The sequence below is a fragment of the Punica granatum genome, chromosome 8, assembly GCF_007655135.1.
Source record: "Punica granatum isolate Tunisia-2019 chromosome 8, ASM765513v2, whole genome shotgun sequence".
In the NCBI taxonomy this organism is placed as follows: Eukaryota; Viridiplantae; Streptophyta; class Magnoliopsida; order Myrtales; family Lythraceae; genus Punica; species Punica granatum.
This window is the reverse complement of record NC_045134.1, coordinates 1,480,299-1,503,533: the sequence shown is the minus strand read 5'-3', so window position 1 is coordinate 1,503,533 and position 23,235 is coordinate 1,480,299. Positions and strand designations below refer to the sequence as shown.

Here is a 23,235-nt window from a genome sequence, read left to right as displayed (position 1 = left end):
ATACAATCAACTCTTCAAGCAAAGAAATATCAAAGAATATCAATTAATTAATTTGAAATCAACGAAATATATAAATCAATTGTCAATTGATGATTATGAATAAATGAATTAATAAATAAATAGGAGCATTGATTTGGGCGCACAAAAAAGTCCAAAGGCTCCACCGCTGGACCGGGCCGGCAAGGTTGACTCTGACCGGGTCCCGGAAACCAAATCGGAAACCGGCGGAACGAGGAGCTTCACCGTACACCCGGGACTACGTTGGTACGAGAGGAGGCAGAGGGAAGACGGGGGGGCAGCGTGGCATCCACACTCCTCGTATCTTGGGCCTTACGTGCTCCCGGGAGCATAGGAAATATCGGCTGCAACAAATTTGACCCAAGAAAAGGCGTGTGGGTGACACGGCGTCGTTCACGCTGCTGAGAAGAGAACAGAAGAGGGAGAAGGGAGAAAGCATCTTCTTCTTGTTCTTCCCTCTACCTGTTCTCTTCTGTTCTCTCACCTAACTCTTCCTCAATCACTCTCTCTCTCTCTCTCTCTCTCTCTCTCTCCCCCTCTCCCCCGCCTTGTGATCGAGGTATGTATTCGAGCTCGAGATTTCTGGGGTTTATTGTGATTTAGTCTGTTTTTCCTTTCCCTTGTTCATCTGTCGTCTTTGTTGAGCAGCTGTAATCTGTGTCGATGATTCCGTCCTGCTCTTGATCTGCAGTCTCTTAATTTCTTTGTTTTGTCGAGCTTTTCGTGTTGGTACCCGTGTGCAGAATGTTTAACGATTGCTCTCTGTGCTTCCGTTTGATTGTCATCTGGAAGACTGTCATAAGATTTCTGGCTCGTCCTTGTTATTGGTAGATAGTTCATTAGCACCAAACTCTGTTTTTTTGCTTTGTATTTGGGGTTTTGGTGGTTGAAAGTTGAGTAATTTTCTGCCTGGACTGATAGGGATCTGAGGATTAGTTAGTGGGCTTCGAAGAGTCAAACTTTGTATAATAATTTTGAGAATGGCTAACTCTCGTAGGGTTTTGAGCATGATAGGAGCTTGAAATTTTTATAATCTTCTTCTTGCAAATTGTTGGATTCTATGGTTTTTATTTAGAGGAATTATCGGAGTAATCGGTTGGTGTGATGCCTGTTACTTATACCTCGGAGATCCATGGAATTACCCTGCGATTCGGAAGCCTATCATGATGGCTGAATCGAACTGATTTTTCCTCTGGCCCTGTATAATATTTGCTGCTTCCTGCTTTCATGGAGTCTTAGGCATTTAAACGCTGTTCATATGCGTAGTATTCCATTTTCAATTGAAAGGTTTTATGGTTTGAGAGAATTTCAAAACATGTTCATTTACCTGCTTTCAGAAATATCAGTTTAAATCTCTTTGTCCATGACATCGGAATCGTTTTCATGAGCAATTAGTCACTTTGTCTTTCTTTTACTTTGTGCAGGTATACAAATTTTTTTGTGTGAATAATGGAGGTTTTCTTCAGAGGTTTAAGTGAGGAATCCGCGCCTTCTCAGATGGACATCCTTAAGTGTCCATTTTTGAGGAACATCAATGAGCCTACTAATTTCTCTTTCGCCTCAAGCATGCCCTTCCCAATGCCTGTAAGTTTTATACAATCCTCTTTGCTGATCTGATCTGTGCCTGCTTTTCAAAATGGTGCTCTTGCATGTGGTTTTCTCGACTTAGTTTCAGGGGTTTGAGACAAACTTTTGATTGAATATATCTTCTCGATTTAGGTGCGTGGAGGCAAAGGTCCAATTTTTGAAGATGGCCCCAACTTTGATATGGCATTCAGGCTTTTCCATGGCCGTGATGGAGTAGTCCCACTCTCGGAGAGATCATGCGCGGGTATAGAGAAACGACAACCTGAGGCTGCTCCACCTCAGTTCCACCCATTAGCTGCAAAGGCAGCAACAATCAGTCTCTCATCCTTTGGACCTGGGGGGCCTTTCAGCTTCGATGCGTTCTCTCAGAAATGGAATAATCAAAAACGAAAATCAAAATCATCCAAAGACTCTTCTTCACAGGTAGATGAACAATCATTTCTGTACTGCACATTACGATCAAGATAATTGAATCTTGTGAGAAGTATGGTTTTGGTTCTATCTTATTAATATATGGATTTGTATTTCAGGGGAATTCGAATCACGAGGCGCTGAGCAATGAATGGTTGGAAACTGGGAACTGCCCCATTGCCAAATCGTACCGTGCAGTGAGTGGAGTGCTACCCCTCGTGGCGAAGGTCCTACAGCCTCCTCCGGGAATGAAGTACAAGTGTCCCCCAGCAATAGTAGCAGCCCGAGCAGCCATAGCACGCACCGCATTCGCCAAGAACCTTAGGCCCCAGCCTTTACCTGCAAAGGTCTTAGTGATTGGAGTCTTAGGAATGGCAGCAAATGTACCTCTTGGTATATGGAGGGAACACACGAAGAAGTTCTCTCCTTCTTGGTTTGCTGCCGTCCACGCAGCAGTTCCTTTCATAGCAATGCTTAGGAAGTCCATTTTGATGCCGAAATCAGCCATGGCCTTTACTATCGCGGCATCTGTTCTGGGTCAGGTTATCGGATCCAGGGCAGAACGCAACCGACTGAAGGCAGTAGCGGCAAAGGAACTTTCTCTGCCCGAGACATCCTTCTCCTCGTCCATTAGCGGGACCACTCAGTTCGAGATGGTTAAGGTGAAAGGTGGCCGCTGCGGGAACCCAATGGAGTGGGAAAAGGTTGCACTTCAGGTGGCGAGTCCCTCTTCCTCTACCGATGTGTTCTGCTGATTCTTGAAATTATTGTCGTATGCCCATCAAGACCTTTTGGGTCCGAGGTGTAATTCTTTCATGCTATACTATGAGATCGTTGTGTTTGTTTGCTCTATTCGGGAACCCGGTGGTGCTTTGTTTTCCGTCCTTTGTTGTCGAATAAAAGATGAGGAATTAAGATTTGGTGTGGAAAATTCCTTTCTACGGAAGATCTGTTGGTTGGAAACAGCTACTTGATGAAGCAGATATGGACATACATTGCATTACATAATACATACATACATACTCGCGGCATGCCGTTTGACAATTTCACGATTGTCTGATGTAATTAGCTCAAATATCATATTTTTCGGGTCAACTAATCACAGAAATATCCCATGAAAAAATATTAATAATAACGCAATACACACACATGTATCAGCTTTCTTCATCAAAGATGATTTGCCTTGTTCTGAGAAGTGAGAAGTGAGAACTAACCCACATTTAAGGGGTGGGGCCATGGTTGTCGGTGTAGGTTAGGTACACCAAATGCATTGCCATTTCTCGGCTAAGATTGGACCTTCCCTAATGGGCTTCTTTGAGCACGCCAATTTTATTTTATTTTTTTTTATAAAAAAGAAAAAGTTTGGTAAATGAATAAATAAACCAAAGGACCGGTCTTAATAGTTCGTCGCACTGAATGCAAAATTAATCACAGTGGGTGAGAGAAGAGAACCTATCTACATCTAAAGCTTCCTTTTGCAAAAGAGGCATGGCCGTCAATCTCAAATGTCCATTGCAAGGTTTCTTGACATGGCACAATGGACCGTTCGGGAACGTACGTCATCATGTAATCCGATAATTTTCTGCCTCTTGGGTTTCTCAACGGACCAAGTGACTCCTCTGCCCAAACGAATCAAACAGGGAAAAATCAAATCAAATATACCAGTAGATTCAGGTATGCTCTTCACTCTTGTCCCGAACCGAAGAAAAAAAGAGAGAGAGAAACAGAGGTGGTCTGATTCTGAGCAGGAGGACCGACCATTTTACCATCCGTTTCTACTTTCTGGTACGAGCTCCTCTCTCTCTCTCTCTCTCTCTCTCTGGGTATGGCCGCTTATCATTTGATCATCGCTGTGATTCTTTTTTCCATGGGAAGAGGTTGAAGAGGTGCTTGAAGAAGAGTTTATTGATTATGATGATGATCATCATTAGTTAGTCCTTGTGATTACGTTAATTGAATTCGAGGTGGGGGATGAGTTTTTATTGTGTTCTGTCTGAGATTTTATCCTTTAATCTGTTTCCTATTTTGGTTTCCTGACGATGAGAGGATGAACAAAGATACAAGCTTGACTTTTCATATATGAAGATTCTGTTTTTTCATAATCAATCAGGGGAGCTTTAGTTTTCCTTTTAATAACTGCAATGAATACTCTGCCCGGGCTGTCATTTTCTGAGTAACTGGTTGCATCGAAAATTGAATGTTAAGATGCAAAAAGATAATATGATCGGGTCATTGAAGTTCTGATGAAGATAGTCGGTTTCTTCTGAGTATATAGGGGAGAAAAAAAATGTTACTTGCTTGATCTCACCGTCAGGCATGGGTCTGCTAGCTATTGCGGTTGAATGTGTTGTTCAAAGAGTTGAGGTCTGTGGATCAATCTGATAGTCGTACGAGCTTTGGATTTTATTTTTTGTGCGTGTGTATGTGCGCGCGCGCGCACATGTCTGGTCTTTTGTTAATGGTGTAGGTTGCAGTCAGTTGGGACTCGGTTGTGGGCCGATCTTATTTCATCCTAAAACTTGTACCCTAACATCTTGCTAATGCTCACAGAGGGCACGGAAGTGATCTCGATATGATACGAAGGGGTCACATTTCAATGTGAGATTGTAAGAGTATGTGGTTTCTGTATCAGTTATAAGTTTCCCCGCATCATCTGAGATGAGAAAGTCCCATCTGAATCCTGTTGCCAAGCTTGTGAATGGTATTTGTTCAGGTCTCCTTTCGAAATTATGACAGACATGGAACTATTTTCGCCATTATATCGTATATGCACCGTCTTAAAGGTGTTAATTGATTGTCTTGAGCAGAACTGATTCTCCCTCTTCTTTTGATGTTCAGGAGGCACTGACTTATGTATAGACTCCGACTCTATATCTCCGTTACGATGTGAATGTCGGATCGGATGATTGAGGATGCAGTAGGTGTTGAAATTTTCGGGCAATTCACGCATGGCAGAGCGAGGAGGGCAGATGCAGGTACTATTATTATTCTCTATTGGACCTCAGAAAAATCAAACCGTCTTGCCCTCATATGTGCCGTTTCGGATTAACTAGGAAGTCGAAAAACTAGAGACCTTTCCCCCCTACAAAATAGGTTGGTGTCTCACTTCTCAGCTTGAGACTCGATTAACGTATGGATTACTTATCCATCTGCTCGCGTGTTTGATAAAGCAATGTTCCGCTCATTATTCGTGAAAAAAATGTTCCACTCTTTCATCGGAGCACAGGTTTCATCGGCCTCCAGAAGGCTGTCTCGATCAGATTCTGAAGCCGGTAGGATGACCATTCTTATCACATTTAAATCGCGTCGCTACCGTTTAGCTGTCAAACCAAACGCTTCTCTCATAGAACACTAGGGATACTGTCTTAACAGAGTAAATATGACTACGAGCAGGTATAGATGCCTCCTCCGGTCTCTGGCTGTGGGATAGGGAGTTGAGAATCGATAATTTGAAAAGCTGAGAATCGGTAATGCAAAAAACAACTCCTCGCAGGTATCAAACCTTTAGAGGTCAGAGTCTTTCATAACTTTGAATTTCAGATTCAACTCCATGCACGAAAATCTGCTACTAGACGTAACATTTCATGAAATTAGAGTAATCACAAAACTGCTGCTGCTGCGACAACATTAGGAGCACGTACAGAGATCACCTGACCAAAATAATCAAACTTCAAGTTCGAAAATTGACATAAGAATTGAAATTGTAAATACCTTAATCAACTGCTCTAGGCTAAACAAAAAAGGGGCATGTTATTGCACAGTAGCAAGCTTTCAAAATCCTGGCCATTTTTTCGAGAACTCAAAAAAGCCAAGTCTTCATGCTTGCTGCATCTCTTGGAGAGTCTTCTCGGGTTAAACTTACTCCCTGCCCCCAAAACTGGTTCATCAGAGCAAAGTGCAACTTAACAGCAGCCACAGGATCAGACAAGTCGGTGCATGACATGCCTGCTAAGACACCTCTTAACTCCTAAGTTCATCCCGTCCATTGCACTCCCTCCCTGCTGCTTTAGCCCTGATATCTTCTCTAGACCGTTGCATTGTTGCCCTCCTAAGTATGCGTTGTGACACTGCTTTACAGTTACATCCAAGCAGGAATAATCGAGGGACCACTGCAATTATTAATGTTAAATTCACTGCTGTTTGCCAATTCCTGTAATGGGTTCTTGCTGAATGCGGCAGGATACTTAGCCAACAAGAAAGCAGAATTGGGCAGTGATGGAACAGTACGGATTCTAGTCCCATCCCAGTAACCATAGCTCCCGATAGAAACATTCTCAAGGCTGGTATGGTCATCAGGATCGAACTTCAGCAATGATGAGTTTCGTCCCTTGTTGCTGCTGCCGGTCAAACTTTGGGTAGCCTTGAGGACCCGTTTCTTGTCCTCCTCGTGAATGCTCAAATCTGGATAATTCTGAGGTGTGCAAGTAAGTATTCTTCTCCCAAAGAGCTTGAAATCGCTGCCGTGACTCGAGTTTTCCGATTCTTGCAGATTCTGCACCTTACCTTTGGTATCATGACTCCACTGCCCTCCATTTTCTGGCTGATTATTGCTGTTCAGGGTCTTCATTTTGACACACTGAAAGGATGCAGAATCTGTGAGAATCGCTAGTAGAGGCTTTTCAACTTGATCTGTCTCAACTAGGGACCGATCCTTGGATTCAGAACCAAGACTGAAAACCGAACAAGGACTTGAATCAGCAGGCAAATGAGCTAACCACCTCTCTGATGCTCCCAGAGATTGATCAGAGACGTGCTTGCTCAATTTCATCTCAGGGACAGTATCATGGCCCTTCACTGAAACTCTCGAGCATTTTTCTTCACAGACCCGACTTCCCATCAGACAACTTCCATCGGCAGTCTCCTTCAGGTCAGTTGGTAAGCCACAATCAACTGCATCAGCAGTTTCCATCTTAACAGAAACGGGCAAGTCCTGACTCTTACCCGTGACTGAATCATTCTTACAAATAGCTCCAGCAATCTTAACAACCTGTGGACCATCGGGGCCATCACTGCCTTCATTGGCATCGCAATTCAGGCACTTCCCTGCAGGGCCTGGGAGCATCTTGTCCAATTTGAGGCACTTCCGGGCCTTATTATAGAACGCCCTACACTGGTCCTTTGACCTTGTCTTCACATACTGCGATATCATCGCAAAATCCTTGCCATAATGTGACACAGCCCGCATAAAGATTGATTTCTCCACATCCGTCCAATCAGATAGATCCTTCTCCCCGCAGTTCTTGACATGGACCACAGAGCTGCGTATTTGGGTCAAAACATCAGCTGCAACTGCTTCCCTCTCATCATCAGGAGCATCAATATGTGATGATCTAGAGTTACTGCATGGACGCAAAAACGACCTTCTATGACAACTTTCCCAGTCTAACTTGCCACCACCAGCTTCAGCTTGATCTTGAGAGGCCCCAAGAGAAGCTTCACTGAGTAAATTGGCTGCATTGACCTCGCGATTCCTCAATTTCCCTGGAGTTACCAGGTAAGTGTTGGCAGGAAGTAACTGTGGTCGTGCCCTCGTACCAAGCTTCTTCTTCACTCCCTGGAAAAGGTCAGATTTGTGGTTTCTATAATAAAATTCAACACAATCAGCAGTGGTCTTGTGCTTAAGAAACGTAGCTATCTTCCTGAAATCCTTGCCATACTTTCCGAACTTTTCCAGGAACATTGCTCTCTCCTCTGCAGTCCAGGGGTTGATCACGGTTCTTTCCTTCTCAACTGCACAGGGGTCTTCCACTAACCCATTGTAAGAGATAAACCTTGACGCTATCTCCGCCCTTTCATCCAAATCAAACGCAGGCATCTTCAGAGCTTCTCTGTAAATTCTCCAACAGGAATCTCTGACCAGCTTGCTTATGTAATGAATTGTCTCCTTCTTCGAGAGCTGGCCCATAATTCCTGTTCAAAGAAAAATTCAAAGCAGAATGACGAATAAGCAAATGTCCACCCTAAAGCTCTAAAACAAAAACATCTTATATCTACATTCGTACCTGAGGATGACACACACGGGTGAATCGAGGACCTAGGCTTCTGGCACCCACCAATTCTTATCCGCGAGCTAGACTCAAGTTTCTTCTGAGATCCCAACTTATTCATCGCAGAAAGAGCATGTATATCTTTCTGCCAGAGGTAGTGAAAAGTCTTATACTTGAGTGCAAGGACCCTCTCCTTAAATGTCAAAAAACGTTTTCTCTGGGTAAACTTCTCTCTTATTCTCGAATCATCCGGCGAGCAAGAGATCTTCGCAACGTCAAGCTTATCATGATTCCTCAGTACTAAGTCACTAAATACTTCAAATGATGATCTATTTGCAGCTTCCTTATTTGAAGAAAATATCAGATCATATAATGTATTTTCTGCACTCCCGAGGAACTTGACATGCTCGAGTGACTTACTAGTCTCCATACTTTCTGATCCAGACACCACCTTTACCATTTCTACTACTGTCCTTTGGGCTGCATCCTGACTCGCCATATGGTTGTCTTGCACCGCTGTATTGAAAGTAGCTGCAACGTGACTATCAGACCGAGTCCCCTTCACATAACACAGCTCCTCGGCACAACTATTTGCACAAGTAACAGTTTGTACAGGATCAGGTTGTGAGACGACAGAGGCAACACCATCCTCTCCTAGGCTACATCTAAAATAGTCCTTGACTGCAAACGAACTGGATATTGGGCTAGCACAGACATCTTCATGCTCAGAAACAATGGACTTCAATTCATTCTCGAGCGAATCAATCTGAGACTCCGTCGTCAGCAACACCTTTGAAACATTCTCTTTCATAAGCACCAATTTATCCACCAAAGTTGACAGAAGATTGGAATCCAACGAAATATCATTACACTGAAGCAACTGTACAAGCAATGGGTCCCCACTAGCAATTGAACTTATATCCAGCTCATCTGAAGTAGCAGAGAACCCTTGGTGTGTACTCTGGGACATGGCAACTGGTAATTCAGATACACCATCAACTTGACCACCCATCTTCATGGTCCCTATCAACTTGTCCTCCATATCTGTTTAAAATGCACAGATTTAGAAGAAGCAACCGCAAAAGGTTAATCCATAAACTTTCTACAAAGATCTGGCAATCAAAATAAATTTCAAACAGCAAAAAATTGCATGCAACAAAATGTTAAAGTGACGGATGATGATTCCATATTTTTTCAGCTGAAGCAAAATAAAAGTATCCACTGCAAGAATGACTACCACAAGTTCAACAAATGCAGCAGATGGTCACTAAAGCCATTCAGTCACTACCAACATCACTAATAAATATATTCACAAGTCTAAATGGATAGAATCAATTGTACAGTCACTGCAACTAGTAGGGTACCTATTGACATTGATTACAATCATAAGCATATATAGGACAAGAAAAGTAAAATGTAAACATCTCAAACAATTGTATTAACTGAAAAAAAAAAAAATCGATACGTCAAGAGAGCATACCCGGTAAGGAAATAAGAGCAAGAGAGGACGCTGTTGCAGGAGATGAACTTTCCAAAACTCCCAAGACTCCAGAAGTTCTGCCAGTAGCATCCAAGCGTGTTGACTGGTTGGACTGTATATCTCTATCCATTGGAGTATCAACAGGGTCTTCAACCTTCTTTTTTTCATACTTAGCAAGTCCCTCGCCCCATCTCAGACGAGGCTTCTTTTTCGGAGTCAGCCCTTCAGATTGGCCAATTGAATACATACAATCAGCAACATCTTCTGTGGAAGACTGGCGAGGAATAACACTCTTTGATTCATATTCCACATTCTTCTCCACCAACTCGATGCGGCTTGCCCTTTTGGAGCCACTAGAATGGCCAAGACCTGAACCTCTGGAAGGCAACCTCCCTGAATTCATCCACCTTCGATCCTTCCACTCAGTGGAGTCGACAAACCTTTTTTCCTCAATTTTCTGGCTGGGGCTCAACCGAGTTGCACTCCTCTTGCTGTGCTGATCTCTGAAATGAAGCCGATGAGAGTCCACTCCATTTATTTATTTAGGGTGCAATAGATTAAACTCAGCAGAAAGATATAGCACGAGAAATTTCATTTTTTTTTCCCGAATGGACAGTAAGGAGGATGTATACAGATCAACTAACCTCATAATATCACCATCATCATATGGCTTCGGCATTGTTGAGAAAGACCTTCTACTTGTTTCCCAAGAGTGTTCTCCCCGGTATTCCCTCCGGTCAAACAACCCTCTATTGTCTCTATAGCCTCGACTGTATTTTCCATCTCCTCGAACAGCTATCGTCTTGCTAAAAGACCGATAAGGTGCATATCTGTGACCAGTCTCCTCTGGGTACTGGTGCCAACCACCCTGCTTACCATGACCTTCAGAAAATATTTAAAAAAGAAAAAAAAAATTTCCTCAAATCAACAAGGCAAAGTATAGATTCTTCCCAAAAACCAAGCAAAGAAGAATATTTTATTGCCCTAAAAAAGATCCTCTACAGAAATCTAAGGAGCCAATATTACCCATAAGTCTCTTCTGAGTTCTATCAATCAATGATGAACACCCGGTGCATTAGAAAACTGCTTGTCAGCTTATCAAGACGGGATATTGATATAATCACAAAAAGCCGGCTCTATCGCTACATAGACCAAGATTCGCACAAAAACAAGGCGAGTTGTATTTGGGATAATGAAGCTCCAACCTCCAAGAACAAGATTCATACAGAGCTTCGAAACAGCAATAGCAAAAGAAGCAGCTCCAGATAAACCTAGCATCTTCTGAACGGACCCTCGGATCTAAACTGGAAAACGTAGCGAAATTAGTCCCCTGCAGTGAGAGCTCTGTGATCCCAATACAATCGCCAAGAACTCTCTTATTACACTACGGCAGCCTAATCAACAAACGCTCACTCGAAAGGCAACGCGCACAATACATAGAGAACAACAAATCGCGTGAAAGAGAAATCCGGAACTCACCCGTATGCCTGCGAGATTCGGCGGCCCGATGGAAGGAACGGGAGCCTCCCCGGTAGGGCGGTGAGACCCTCCATCTCGCTACGGGCTCTGACCTCTCCCGCTTCAGCTCCCTCCGGTCCCAAGGCGACGTTTCCTGCGGCATATGAGTCTCCTCCGCCGCCCAAAAGCATGGGCTCACAGCGAAAACAACCAATTAGCAGAGGCCCCGGAGCACCACTCCCACCACAAGACAACCGTCGGCAGCGGCTGTGGAGGGAATACACTGCAGCAGCCAAACAGCAGAGAGAGACGGACTGAAGCGGCGGCCGGTGTCTTCGGCTCACGGCGGCGAACGGCAGCTCCGGAATCACAAATATGCCCGTAGAGTGAATCTCGTTATTATTATATTTGAATAAATAAACAAAGAGAATTGCTGCTGGTTTTCGGTCGGCGGCTAGGAAATTTTGTACGGGATGCGGGTGAGCCGATAAGGAGTGTGGAGCGGATCTCAACGACCCTATTGAACCGTATTTCATACTTGCTTCGCGTCCGGAATTTAAGTTATTTTATTAATTAATTAATAATTCCTTTTTTTTTTGTTTTTTTCCCTAATGGAAATCTCTTTTCTTTGGGGAGAAGTAATATCTTGGAGGGAAATTTTTCAGTCGAATCACGGATTCTCCAGTACTATTTTGCCTATTTTGAACGTATTGTACTCATATTGTACTCCAATTTATTTTTATTGTATTTTGATTCATAAACTCTTCAAATACTTGATTGCATGTGCGTACTATTGACTGTTTTGCGTACTAAACTACACGATGCAACTAACATTATGTACATGCAATCGACTGTCTGAAGAACTTATTTTTCGGAGTATGACACGAATGAACCAGAGTACGTTGCATTCAGAAAAGATAAAATGGCATTGGAGGATCCGTGACTTGACTGAAAAACTTTTTATATTTTGGATAAACTAGTCATAAAGGAACGCCGTTCATGCATTTTATTTTTAGCTGATATTTTTAAAAATTTTTTAATTATGAAATTAAATGCATTGGGAGTTGTTTTATTAATTAATATTTCTAAATAAATTGTGAAAGTATTCTTGGGAACTTCCAATAAAATCATACAAATTATAGAGTTCAAAACAAAATTGAAAAAGTTTGAGTAAAAATAAATAAGGAGATATGAAGAGACGTAAAGTTACGATCTAAGAGTTTGTACTGTATACTTATGTGGAAGGCTCTCGTTACACGAACAGAAAAAAAAATCCATAAGAGCATGCCAAATTAATATATATATATATATATATAGAAAATTGAAAAAGTGTAAGTAAAACTTAATAGAGAGACCCGAAGAGACGTACAATCACGAGCTGAGAGTTTGTGCTATAAGCTTATGTGGAAATCTCTCGTTGCGCGAACAGAAGAAATCCGTGAGTGTGTCAAATTAATATATTATAATAATAATAATATAGATACCACGTACACTCCTTTTAAAATTAGATACTTACCGCCTTTGAATAAATTCATTTGGCAGCTGATGAAACTTCTACGTATGTTCAATCCTGCTAGCATGGCAATCTTAATATATTTTCTAAGATAAAAATTAATTTTATTATACTAAAAAAATAAAAAACCCTACTAATTAGGAGAAGGAAGGAGGAAAGTTGGTGGTAATTCCACCAGTGCCCCCTTTCCGAGGATGAGGTTGTCGTAGACTTATTAGGCCTCATAAACCTCGTCTGAAGGCCAAAGGGGAAGGACCCCGTCTACCTTCACCCTTGCCTTTCTTTAGAGCATATCAGGTCGAGGGCCTTTTGCCACAGTACCCCCCATGCAAAATCGTCGGAGGCCTGACAAGTCTCTAGTGATCTCATCCAATGGAGGAGGAGATCAGCACAGAGCCCCGATCTGTTATGCTCCACCTCTTTCGATCTTCGAGGAGAAGGGGGATTAGAGTAGAGCGGATTGGGTGTTCTCTATCGACCACTGCATCCCCCTCCTCTCAGAAAAGGTCTTTGGTGATCTCATCTCGAGAGGAGGAACCATCTCTCTTCTCTTTTCCTTGTTACATGCGATATTTTTAAATTTTCTTATTCTTTATTTTTAAGAAAAATAAGTGATTTTTTTTTTGTTTGGAAAATATTCTAAGGGTGCCACGTCTACAGGACTGTATATGTGGCGATGAATTAGCTGCCAAATCAACAAATACACGGATGTCCTATCTTGAAAGAACGGGGATGCAATTGATATTTTACAAAATTATTGATGCAAATGTTGTTTGTCCTTTGTTTTTTAGTAATTCGAATTTATAAATTTTTTTTAATAACAAGAAGTTTTATTCTCTCTTACCATGAAAATGCTACTAGTCAATGGCTTCAGGCCAGCCCGCGTGTCAAGCACGAGTATATTAATTTAGTCCACCTTTACTTTTTCCATCAAATTAATTATCCACTACCTTGACTTTGTCTTTTTCACTTTGGGCCCATGTGTTTCGACCTTTTCCCAATTTAATCCTTTCGTACAGTCTCAAATATTATATGCTAGTCTCTTTTTACCAAATCACTGTAAAAAAACACCAATAATCTTTTAAGAATGTAACTGTTACTCTTGATAATTCTTGTAAAGTTATATAATTCACTATGGATGAATTCCTTAGCTCCCTATGTGCGCTGTTGTTGAAAATCATGGATTTTTTTTCCAAGGGTGCTTTCATGCAATCATTCTACTCGAAGTGAAAATAATCAAGGCCCAAAAAAAAAAAAATTCCAATTACACACTTTACCTGACAAAAAGGCCCCCAACTTGATCCCAGTATAATCATATTGAATGCTTTTATAAGAGTCATAATCTATCAGGTAAAATGACAAACATCTAATCAATTATTTTAAAAAACAGAAAAGTTTATACATTTGTCGGAATGTCCGATATTATATCCTATCAATTTGAGCTTTTAAGTTAGAGATAAATTCAAAAATTCATTGGGATATATAAATTTAAGAGTGACAGTTCGCCGCCGGCGCCGCCGCCTCTGATGAGGACGCCGGAAATAATATACTGTGATATGATTTGACCACGAGAAGAAAAGGGATAGAAATTTGTGATTTTACCGAAAAATGAAACTTTTTATCTAATAAGATCGATAAGATGTCAATAAGAAGTTTTTATCATCAAGTATAGTATATTTTGATTCCATGTATACATCGCATTTCCCTTGATCAAAGTCAATAATAAAACCTTAGCTCTTTGTAATATAAATGTCCATTTTAATTTACGGAAGTCTCTCTTACATTCCAAGGCGCTTTTCAATTTGGATATGACGTGTATCACGATTCTACATACTGTCATTTACTTCGACAAATCCTAATGGTCAAGTACTCAAATATATTAAACTATAAGTTCGCCCTATTCGAGTAATTACGATATTTCAATTTGTCTTTTGATAAATAGAAATACGTTTTTTTATGAATTGAACTACTGATCCTAACAAGTAGTTGACACCGGCCGATGATGGAAAGGAACCAGAAGAGGCCTACGATGATTGATGACCATAGCACGCGAATCGTAATTGTCAGTGGTGGGAATGTGCGTTTACGTGGAGTTCTTTGACTGATTTAGGAAAGTGATGTGGACTTTTCTGTAAATCATCCAAAGAGCGGAGACTGCTTATCGGAGAATCAGAAATTACGGTGCCAAGACGGGAATCATAGTCCGTCGAAGCAATAGTTCTGCGGGCCCCGCCTGCGTCAGCGATGACACGTGCGGACGTGGAGGTCCGATCTCTTTGACGCACCCGCTGCGAACTACCCGCACACGTGCCACGACCGATGGAGTTTTCTGTCGACGCGCTGAGAGGCGCGTAAAGTAGGGCTGGCCTGGCGAATCTAATTCCGGAATCTTCCCAATATGCTATTTTTGATTCCTTTCTTTAATCGAAAATACACAATACATTCCATCCCACAATAGTGTGCCGAATGTAAAAGTTAATGACATAGCATTACGCTGTCGCGGGTGAACTACAACATTCATCTTGATCACAGGACAATATAGTAGTCCAATTGTCCAATTGACGAGGATAGTATGCTATAATTACCAATGAAAGCACTTGATTTAGGGCTGACGCGGCCAATTTAAATCGAGAATCTTTCTAATAACATGCCATTTCTTATTCTGTTTTTTTTAATTGGAAATATACAGTAGATTCTAGCACATGACAACGTGGCAAATATAAAAAATTCATAATGCAAGTTATGCTATCGTCAGTGAAGTGCAATATTCATCCCGTTCACGTGACGATACAACATATAGTGCGATCCTCGTGTCGAGGACAGTATGCTATCATACGGGTGGGGGCACGTGAAAAATAAACATCATTCGGGGGCTCCATGCCTGTCCGAAAGTCAGTTAAACTGCTTTTATCTTTAGAAAGAACAATCGGCCTATGAAGGAAAATAGCGGACATGCATGTGTTTACCAAAAGCATGCAGTAATGATGGAAATAAGGGAATGGCAATGGTGTTAATAATAATAAATAAATAAAAGCCCGAAATCACAGATACCCGCATCGCGTTTTGCACCGCATAACCGCATCAAACGGTTATTGGCACCGCACCCTAGTCATATTCTATATATATATATATATATATATTTATAGATATAAGCTCGTACTATTAGGCCCAATCCAGTCCAGCTCCACCAGGAGCCCATGGCCCCATGCCCATCATAATATCATAATACATATTTTATTAATTTAAATAAATAAAGAAATTATTGAAAATTTTATGAATGTTGAATCCGTGAACCCTAGAACTAGAATCACCGTTTTGCGCGTCTCTGTTCTCTTCTTTCTTCTAAGGTCGACCTGCCTCCGACCTCCCTTTTCGGTGTTGTTGTTCATCCCACCCTCACCGAGTTGCCATAGTTTTGTTGCCCTCCTACGAGATCCTTTCAGTGCAGCCGTTCCTTTCGGACCTTCCCCAAGTTGTTGCGTTGTTGCTGCCACTCCTTTTTCCACTTGAAGCTGTTGCATTCCTGCTGCTCTGTTTGCTGCACAGTGTTCTGTTTGCTGCGTCTGTCCAGGTTGCTCCCTCTTCTCCTTCCTTCCATGTGATGTAAAGCCAGAACCTTTGTCATTATGTTTGTTTTGCTACTAGTATCCGTTGACTACGTGTTTGTATTTTAGCACTGTACTACTAAGAAGGAATGTTGTTTAACTTTAATGGATATTTTTCAATTTAATATCACGCCAGGTTGCTGTGCGGTTAACCGCGGTGCGATTATGGTTGCCTATTTTGAACACCTCCATGGATGCAGTGCGGTGGTGGTGTGCGGTTTTTGTTCGCAGTGCAGTTATGGTTTTCCTAGTAACTGCACCATACCGTTGCCATCCCTATCGTGGAATGGCGCATGAGGCTCTACCTGGAATTCCTATCCGGGCCTTGACCACTCCATTTTTCTCATGTGATGTGGTCAAAATTCTATTGCATAGTGCATACTTATGCATTATCGGATTGTCGTAGGCACAATACCGTGAATGTAGTTTCTTTTCACGATTGATCTTTAATTAGTCAAAGATCATTTGATTTTGAGGGTGGTAAAAAATTAGGAAAAAGTACAAAAATCCTATTGTGATTTGAGTTTATGATAAATTGGATACTATGATTTTTCAAGGGACAACTAACACCGTGCTGTTTGCTTCATGAGAGATAAAGGATCTCGCCGTTAGTTTTTCGGGGTCGCTGGCATCATTTGCGAGTGCAAGCGACCTCGGTGGTCGGCGAACCCAGCCCCTTCCCTTTTTTTTCTTTTTTTTTTCGAAATTTATGATCAAATTAAAAAAAAAAAGTTAAAGGTTTGAGGGTACTCATGACAAAAGGAAAAGTTTGAAGATCAAAAGTGACGGAGAAAATAGCGGTGAGTTTCATTATGTCTCATGAAGCAAACCATAAGGTGTTAGTTATCTCTCGAAAAATCAGATGATCTAATTTGTCTCAAACTCAAAGTTTTTGTACTTTTGCCAAAAAAATTACAACAGCCCATGACCGCAGAGTCTAATGTTCTGGCCCAGGCCCGTCACTTTTGGGCCTCATCGGGCTAACCTGTTTCACAAATCTGAGCGACCCATCAGTTTGCATCAACGCATCGCCCGTCTCAAACCATCAGAACCTCGACAGAGCCCCCTTTATATAATGCCCTCGCATACCTATAGCCATCGATGTACATTATGACGATATTTGGTCCACTTCTACCAGTAGTTATTCTGTTCGAGTCAACAGAATCGAGTCAGGGCACACAATCGCGGCCGGGGACATATATAAGGTTAGGTACCATAAGCCTATCAATGTAATCCTAGTCATCCATCTCACTTTGGTGTTGTTCACAACGTCAATCATTGACATCTGGAAACAATGCTATCTCTTCCATCAATGGCCTCGGTGGGCAGATCAATGAAGTAAATGTCAGCTTTAAGTTCACTGGACAGCCATGCTGTCTGTCTGTTACTGTACAGTCTGAGAAATACATCATTTCATAGGCCCATTCCTCATCTTCAACATCTCAATCCCATATTTCAATGTCATGTCTGCTCAAGAATATGTATCGAATCTCAGAGACATTCTCGAGCTCTGAGCTCATCCGGGTCCGTCCTCCATAGCCCAGTGCTCTTTCTTGCTTCATATGTCCAGTGAAATCATGGGTCATGTCGTGCTGTTCTGTGCAGTTTACCTGGTCCTCCTCTTCTTCCAGACCTGCTTCTCAATCTCATCAGTGCTGCAAGATCAAGAAAGGGACAGGATCAGTGAACTTCCTGGGCAGCCAGTGAACGTTGGGTTTGATCAGTACTCGGGCTATGTAACAGTGAACCAGACAGCTGGGAGGGCCCTGTTCTACTGGTTAGTGGGGGCACCGAATACCCTCGGACACAAGTCGAGGCCGCTGGTGCTGTGGCTCAATGGCGGGCCCGGTTGCTCCTCCGTCGCCTACGGTGCAGCTGAAGAGATTGGACCTTTCCGTATTCAGCCCGACGGGAGGACCCTGGACCTGAATCCTTATGCCTGGAACAAATGTAGGCTGCGTTTGATTGCTTCTCAGTACACTCTTGTCACATTGAAGGTTTTTTATTTTCATTAGAATGTGACAGTTTTCTCTTGTTTGGCACCTGAGCAGTAGCAAATTTATTGTTTCTCGACTCGCCGGCTGGTGTTGGTTTCTCGTACTCGAACACGACCTCAGATTTGTACACTGCAGGTGACCAGAGGACAGGTAAGTCATCTGCTTCATTGCAGTCATTGGACCAATCATTTATAGTGAATTAGCTTGATAAACAGTACTTGCAATGCGGTGCAGCTGAAGATTCATGTGTTTCTCGTCAACTGGTTCAAAAGATTTCCGCAATACAAGCACAGAGACTTCTACATTGCCGGCGAAAGTTATGCAGGTTTTAGGATTGCCCAGACAAATCAACTAACCCTTCAAGATTATATTGTATTATGGATATGAATATCGCAATCTGGAGCTTTTCATATAATTAATTTATACACAACTTGCAGGTCACTATGTTCCCCAGTTGTCTCAGATTATCTATGAAAGGAATAAAGGGATCGAGAACCCATCAATCAACTTCAAAGGTTTCTTGGTAAGGAGCGAATTGCGTACTGGATGATTTTTAGGCTCCGATACCGAATCATTGATGGGAAATAAGAAACAAGTTTCAGGTTTGATTTCTATAGGTGGGAAATGCAGTTACTGATGATTATCATGATTATGTCGGCACCTTCGAGTATTGGTGGACCCACGGTTTGATATCCGACACAACCTATGAAACCCTACAAGCTGTATGTGACTATGGATCCTCTGAGCATCCTTCCGAGGAGTGCGAGGACGCTATGGATGTCGCCGATGCAGAACTCGGTAATATTGATCCCTACAGCATTTTCACTCCAGTTTGCAACGGTTCTGTGTCTCAGAGACGCCACACAAAAAGTCGCTATGTAAGTGATCAGGAGCCTCCCCTTTGATGTTTCTATTACCATTCAACTCCTTAAGCCTGTTTGTTGCATATCCAACTATCGTTGTGCGGCTTCAATAGACCTGGTTAATGATGAAAAGTCGGGTTTCTTGCTATCCATGTAGTGTTAAGATAGAATACTTGGATGATGAGCAGTAGAGTAGTCAGCAGGCACGGCTTAGTTCTTGTGCATCCTAATTAACTGGAGGAACGTATCAAACTATTTCTTGAATAAATTGTAGATAGCTCCTGAAAAGGAAATGGTTCTACTTTATGATAGATTGAACCCTCTACATATATTTGTCCTTTCAAACCGGTTATGGAGTTCAGCTTGATTGACTTTGCCACTGCTTCAAAACCTAGCCATGGATGATGCATAGAGCGTATGATCCTTGCACCGAGAGGTACTCTACGGTCTACTTTAACATCCCGGAAGTTCAGAACGCCCTTCATGCTAATGTGACCGGGATTCCATATCCATGGGAAACTTGCAGGCACGTTTTTTTATCTCTTCAATACCTCGTAGTTTGTTTCCTTGCTTTTGTTCCCGCAATAAGATTTAACAGAGCAGTATTCCTCTTATTCAGTGATACCGTTGGAGACCACTGGGGAGATTCTCCACTGTCGATGCTTCCTATCTATCGACAACTCATTGCTGCTGGTCTTAGAATATGGGTATTCAGGCAAGTTTCTCTAATGATAGGTCATTTTCTTTTCATAGGAAAATTCCTTGAGACCATTAAGCTGAATTACGCTGAGAATTATCTGGCAGTGGGGACACTGATTCGGTGGTTCCCGTGACTGCAACTCGATACTCCATTGATGCGTTGAATCTTTCTACTGTTGTGAACTGGTACCCTTGGTATGAGAATGTAAAGGTTAGTATTTTTACAACTCACAAACTCGTATATCCTTTGCTGCACGACCTGTCTCAATTTTTCGTTCCACCCTGGATATCTGAAATTAGGCACTACCCAGTATTCCAACTCAGCAAGGTCATTAATTTCGTTGTACAACTTCCGTGTTTTGCTTTTGGTTTTTCGCTCTCTTTAAACCTCTCCTGCTAGTTGAATCGAGAATCTAGCTTAGGCATCATATTTTGTATCAGAAGCAATCTTTAGGCAGTTTTTCTCGTGTTGTGATCTGTTGCTTGATAACGTAGGTGGGCGGATGGAGCCAAGTGTACGAGGGGCTGACACTGGTGACAGTCACAGGAGCAGGGCACGAGGTCCCGCTCCATCGCCCTCGGCAAGCATTTATTCTTTTCAGATCGTTCTTGGAGGGTACACCCATGCCCAGCAAAAAGCAAGTAATGTAGTTCACTTTGGATGCAATACTACTATGCGAAAGATTTCCGGAAAAAAACAGAACCAAATGAAGCATTATTTGCGGTCGTTTTTCCCACCATTGCTAAACATTTGAAGACAGATATATTCTTCGAATTTCACTCCCCCCTTTTCTGTTTTGAAATCTTCCCCAAGTCGATCATCCCATACTGTAGAGCATATAGAATAAAGCTGCAGATTCATCGATGGAAAGTTACTCTTAACAAATTTCCTTCTTCACTGTTTCTTTATCTCACACAGTCAATAACTGTCCTCCCAACCAAGATTCCTCTCTTGAACAAGCTTTCCGGGTATCCGCTCGTAGCTCGGCTCTTCTCGATGTACGAGAAAAGCATGAGTAGAAAGAAGGATCTTTGCACCCGACCCAGGATGCCGATACTATATCATGGCCTTGTGGAGCCGCGAGAGAATCAAACGGAGCATTAAACAAAGAGAGTTTCTTTGATCACTTTTGTTTATTTATCGACAAAGGGTATTGATCAAAGAATCTCATTTATTCTTCCACCCCCAGCTTTATGAAAAACTGACCAAACTCTGGTCCTGAACTGGGGCCCATCAGAAATTTAAACCATTGCCAAAATTTCCCTATATAATCTGTCTCTGATCTGATATTCTTTCCTTGCCTTGGGTAATGGAGGCGGGAACAGATTCTTCCTCCATAATATTTCAGAAGAATTTTGTTCTCTGAATGGGACAGTTTGTGGCTGATATGAACCTCGAAAAAATAACTTCCTCTTCGTTATTTCGAAATCTACGTGATTTTTGCAACTTATCCCGGCAAACTTTTTTCTTTTTTCTTTTTTCCTTCGGTGACCCCGCAAGCTTTTCACTGGTGACCTCACTCTAGGTGGAACTCATAAGTTTAGTCGAACTTCGAGTAGCTAGTCTCGATATCAGTCATATAGGTAGACATGAACCGTATCTTACAAGTTCGATCGGAATACATGAATGTTATTTACATTTGATAGGATAAGATAGGAATTATTGTTCAAGTCAATTAGACATAAAGTGGAGGGAATATAAGACTGCAGGGAAAAGCAGGGCAGACACATCAAAAGCTCTGCCCAAATGGTCTCCCGATTTGCAAAGACATAAAAGTAAGGATATCTACGCACACAGATAAACAGAGGATTAACAGAGAAAGCAGAGGAGGGATTGAGCGTTGAGCTTGGAAGATGTATCGGTTCAGCAACACGGTGATCGGGTTCCTAAACCTGATTACGCTCCTGGCGTCAATACCGATCATCGGGGCAGGGCTGTGGATGGCAAGGAGCAGCACGACATGCGAGAACTTCCTCCAGATGCCGCTCCTCGTCATCGGCTTCATTGTACTGGTTGTTTCCCTAGCGGGATTCATTGGGGCATGTTTCCATGTGGTCTGGGCTCTGTGGTTCTACCTGCTGGTCATGCTGTTCCTCATCGCTGCCCTCATGGGCATCACGATATTCGGCCTGGTCGTCACGGGTTCAGGTGGTGGCATCCAGGTCCCTGGAAAGAACTACCGAGAGTACCGGCTTGCCGACTACTCCCCTTGGTTCAGGGAGCGAGTCACAGACCCCCAGTACTGGAGCACCATCAGGAACTGCATCCTCGGCTCCAGTACCTGCGCCAAGATCGCCTCGTGGACCCCACTTGATTATATGGAACGGGATATGACTCCAATTCAGGTACGTCCGCACAATAATATGCTCGAGTAGCTTATTAGCCTCGTGCTTATGTAATTTAGCCATGAGCAATATTCTCAGTATCTCTACCGTAATGATGTTTATTACAGTCAGGATGCTGTAAGCCGCCGACTGCGTGCACCTACAACACGGCGGTGATGCCGGCGGGTCAGGATCCGGACTGCTTCAGGTGGAACGGTGCACCGACCATGCTGTGCTACGAGTGCGACTCGTGCAAAGCCGGCGTGCTAGAGGACATCAGGAGGGACTGGCACAAGATCTCGGTGCTCAACATCGTCGTGCTCATGATGCTCATCGGCATCTACTCGATCGGGTGCTGCGCGTTCCGGAACGCGAGGAGGGCCGAGACCAATTACCCGCACGGGGAGAACCGGATGAGCAAGGTCCGGCCCAGATGGGACTACTACTGGTAAGTTAACGAGCCAACCGCTTCTTAAGGTGTTAATTATGTCATTATTGCTAGCTATGTCTAATTTTGGTCTGGGCTGGGCTCTTCATCGGGCCTGACCGACCTCTGGAAAGATCCTCTGTTTCTGCTTCGACTTATTCATGGGCCTGCGAAATGGACGCTAATAATGGGCCTCGATTGGGCATAATTGCTTTACAGGTCCAATTCCTTTTATTATTGGGCTCAGCCCTAATAGGTAATGGTTCTTGTTTGGGGTAGTAAAAGAGTAATGTGCGTGCTTTGTGTCACAGGTGGAGATGGTGGCATGACTTCAAGGAATGGCTCTATTAAGCTGAGCTTATGTCTTTGTTTTTGTTTTTGGTTTCGGCATTATAATTTACGTTTCGTGTCTTTCCTTTAGTTTCATATGTAAAACGATGATCCCGACAATATATATATATATCATCTTTATATCTTATTTGATTACAATGTCCGTGTAAATTCAATTATTTCCGGTGAAGTTTAACTTTTTCTTTTATCATGTGTTGAAAATGGAATGTGGAAAGAAGATGGCTTTTGATCGCGGGGACTAAGCCATATCTCTCTCTAGTGGCCGTCTCTTTGTACCTTATGGTAATTAACATATCGTCTTCTGTAATTTGAAAGTTGATTAATTAACCGATTAGAAGAAGACTATGGAATGCTGTGGGTTCGGACGGTACTCTATCAAAGATGATGTGGCTCACATATTATTTTTCGATCTTCCAGCCAAGTAGTACGATTAGTATCAATTGCCAGCTCCTCGTTATCAATACGTCAACAGACCTAAACGAAGAATATGCAAGATAGTTAGTCCAAAATTAGT

At 42.4% G+C, this 23,235-nt stretch overlaps 4 protein-coding genes and 1 long non-coding RNA gene across 7 annotated transcripts; 4 read left to right on the top strand and 1 right to left on the bottom strand.

The window, feature by feature from the left end:
• Positions 1-420: 420 nt before the first annotated feature.
• Positions 421-2,962, top strand: LOC116188334. The gene is made up of 4 exons (XM_031517616.1): positions 421-577; positions 1,443-1,602; positions 1,738-2,028; positions 2,136-2,962. Exons 2-4 carry the CDS (start codon positions 1,468-1,470, stop codon positions 2,769-2,771), a joined length of 1,062 nt encoding a protein of 353 aa, XP_031373476.1. The 5' UTR covers positions 421-577; positions 1,443-1,467; the 3' UTR covers positions 2,772-2,962.
• A 475-nt stretch (positions 2,963-3,437) lies between these two features.
• LOC116188460 lies at positions 3,438-6,888 on the top strand. Its single transcript, XR_004152260.1, has 5 exons — positions 3,438-3,801; positions 4,567-4,717; positions 4,855-4,991; positions 6,196-6,440; positions 6,575-6,888. It is a non-coding gene; the product is annotated as an uncharacterized LOC116188460 (long non-coding RNA).
• On the bottom strand, positions 5,568-11,413 carry LOC116188456. 3 transcript variants are annotated; one of them, XM_031517836.1, is made up of 6 exons: positions 10,963-11,101; positions 10,689-10,782; positions 10,128-10,365; positions 9,484-9,986; positions 8,019-9,047; positions 5,568-7,926 (listed from the first exon to the last, which is right to left on the bottom strand). In XM_031517836.1, the coding sequence occupies exons 2-6, from the start codon at positions 10,759-10,761 to the stop codon at positions 6,095-6,097; spliced, it is 3,675 nt and encodes a 1,224-aa protein (XP_031373696.1). In that variant the 5' UTR covers positions 10,762-10,782; positions 10,963-11,101; the 3' UTR covers positions 5,568-6,094. The 3 variants fall into 3 exon arrangements, with proteins under 3 accessions (XP_031373696.1, XP_031373695.1, XP_031373694.1); XM_031517835.1 differs by having other exon boundaries at positions 10,689-10,787; positions 10,963-11,100; XM_031517834.1 differs by lacking the exon at positions 10,689-10,782 and having other exon boundaries at positions 10,963-11,413.
• Positions 11,414-15,723: 4,310 nt separating this feature from the next.
• LOC116188459 (serine carboxypeptidase-like 27) lies at positions 15,724-20,416 on the top strand. Its single transcript, XM_031517838.1, has 11 exons — positions 15,724-16,025; positions 16,196-17,587; positions 17,665-18,009; positions 18,111-18,217; positions 18,297-18,381; positions 18,494-18,579; positions 18,674-18,934; positions 19,315-19,445; positions 19,539-19,634; positions 19,724-19,829; positions 20,114-20,416. Exons 2-11 carry the CDS (start codon positions 17,518-17,520, stop codon positions 20,267-20,269), a joined length of 1,443 nt encoding a protein of 480 aa, XP_031373698.1. The 5' UTR covers positions 15,724-16,025; positions 16,196-17,517; the 3' UTR covers positions 20,270-20,416.
• Positions 20,417-20,559: 143 nt separating this feature from the next.
• LOC116188457 (tetraspanin-6) lies at positions 20,560-22,856 on the top strand. The gene is made up of 3 exons (XM_031517837.1): positions 20,560-21,964; positions 22,072-22,391; positions 22,682-22,856. Exons 1-3 carry the CDS (start codon positions 21,473-21,475, stop codon positions 22,719-22,721), a joined length of 852 nt encoding a protein of 283 aa, XP_031373697.1. The 5' UTR covers positions 20,560-21,472; the 3' UTR covers positions 22,722-22,856.
• The last annotated feature ends 379 nt before the right edge of the window (positions 22,857-23,235 follow it).

Coding starts and splice junctions, on each gene's coding strand:
- LOC116188334 (XM_031517616.1), top strand. CDS start 1,468: ATGGAGGTTTTCTTCAGAGGTTTAAGTGAGGAATCCGCGCCTTCTCAG. Junction 1,603..1,737: donor GCATGCCCTTCCCAATGCCT/GTAAGTTTTATA, acceptor TTCTCGATTTAG/GTGCGTGGAGGCAAAGGTCC. Junction 2,029..2,135: donor CCAAAGACTCTTCTTCACAG/GTAGATGAACAA, acceptor TTTGTATTTCAG/GGGAATTCGAATCACGAGGC.
- LOC116188456 (XM_031517834.1), bottom strand. CDS start 11,104: ATGCCGCAGGAAACGTCGCCTTGGGACCGGAGGGAGCTGAAGCGGGAG. Junction 9,048..9,483: donor TGCTCTTATTTCCTTACCGG/GTATGCTCTCTT, acceptor CATTTTAAACAG/ATATGGAGGACAAGTTGATA. Junction 7,927..8,018: donor CCCGTGTGTGTCATCCTCAG/GTACGAATGTAG, acceptor TTCTTTGAACAG/GAATTATGGGCCAGCTCTCG.
- LOC116188459 (XM_031517838.1), top strand. CDS start 17,518: ATGTCATGTCTGCTCAAGAATATGTATCGAATCTCAGAGACATTCTCG. Junction 18,580..18,673: donor TCAACTTCAAAGGTTTCTTG/GTAAGGAGCGAA, acceptor TGATTTCTATAG/GTGGGAAATGCAGTTACTGA. Junction 19,635..19,723: donor CTTAGAATATGGGTATTCAG/GCAAGTTTCTCT, acceptor ATTATCTGGCAG/TGGGGACACTGATTCGGTGG.
- LOC116188457 (XM_031517837.1), top strand. CDS start 21,473: ATGTATCGGTTCAGCAACACGGTGATCGGGTTCCTAAACCTGATTACG. Junction 21,965..22,071: donor GGGATATGACTCCAATTCAG/GTACGTCCGCAC, acceptor TGTTTATTACAG/TCAGGATGCTGTAAGCCGCC. Junction 22,392..22,681: donor CCCAGATGGGACTACTACTG/GTAAGTTAACGA, acceptor TTTGTGTCACAG/GTGGAGATGGTGGCATGACT.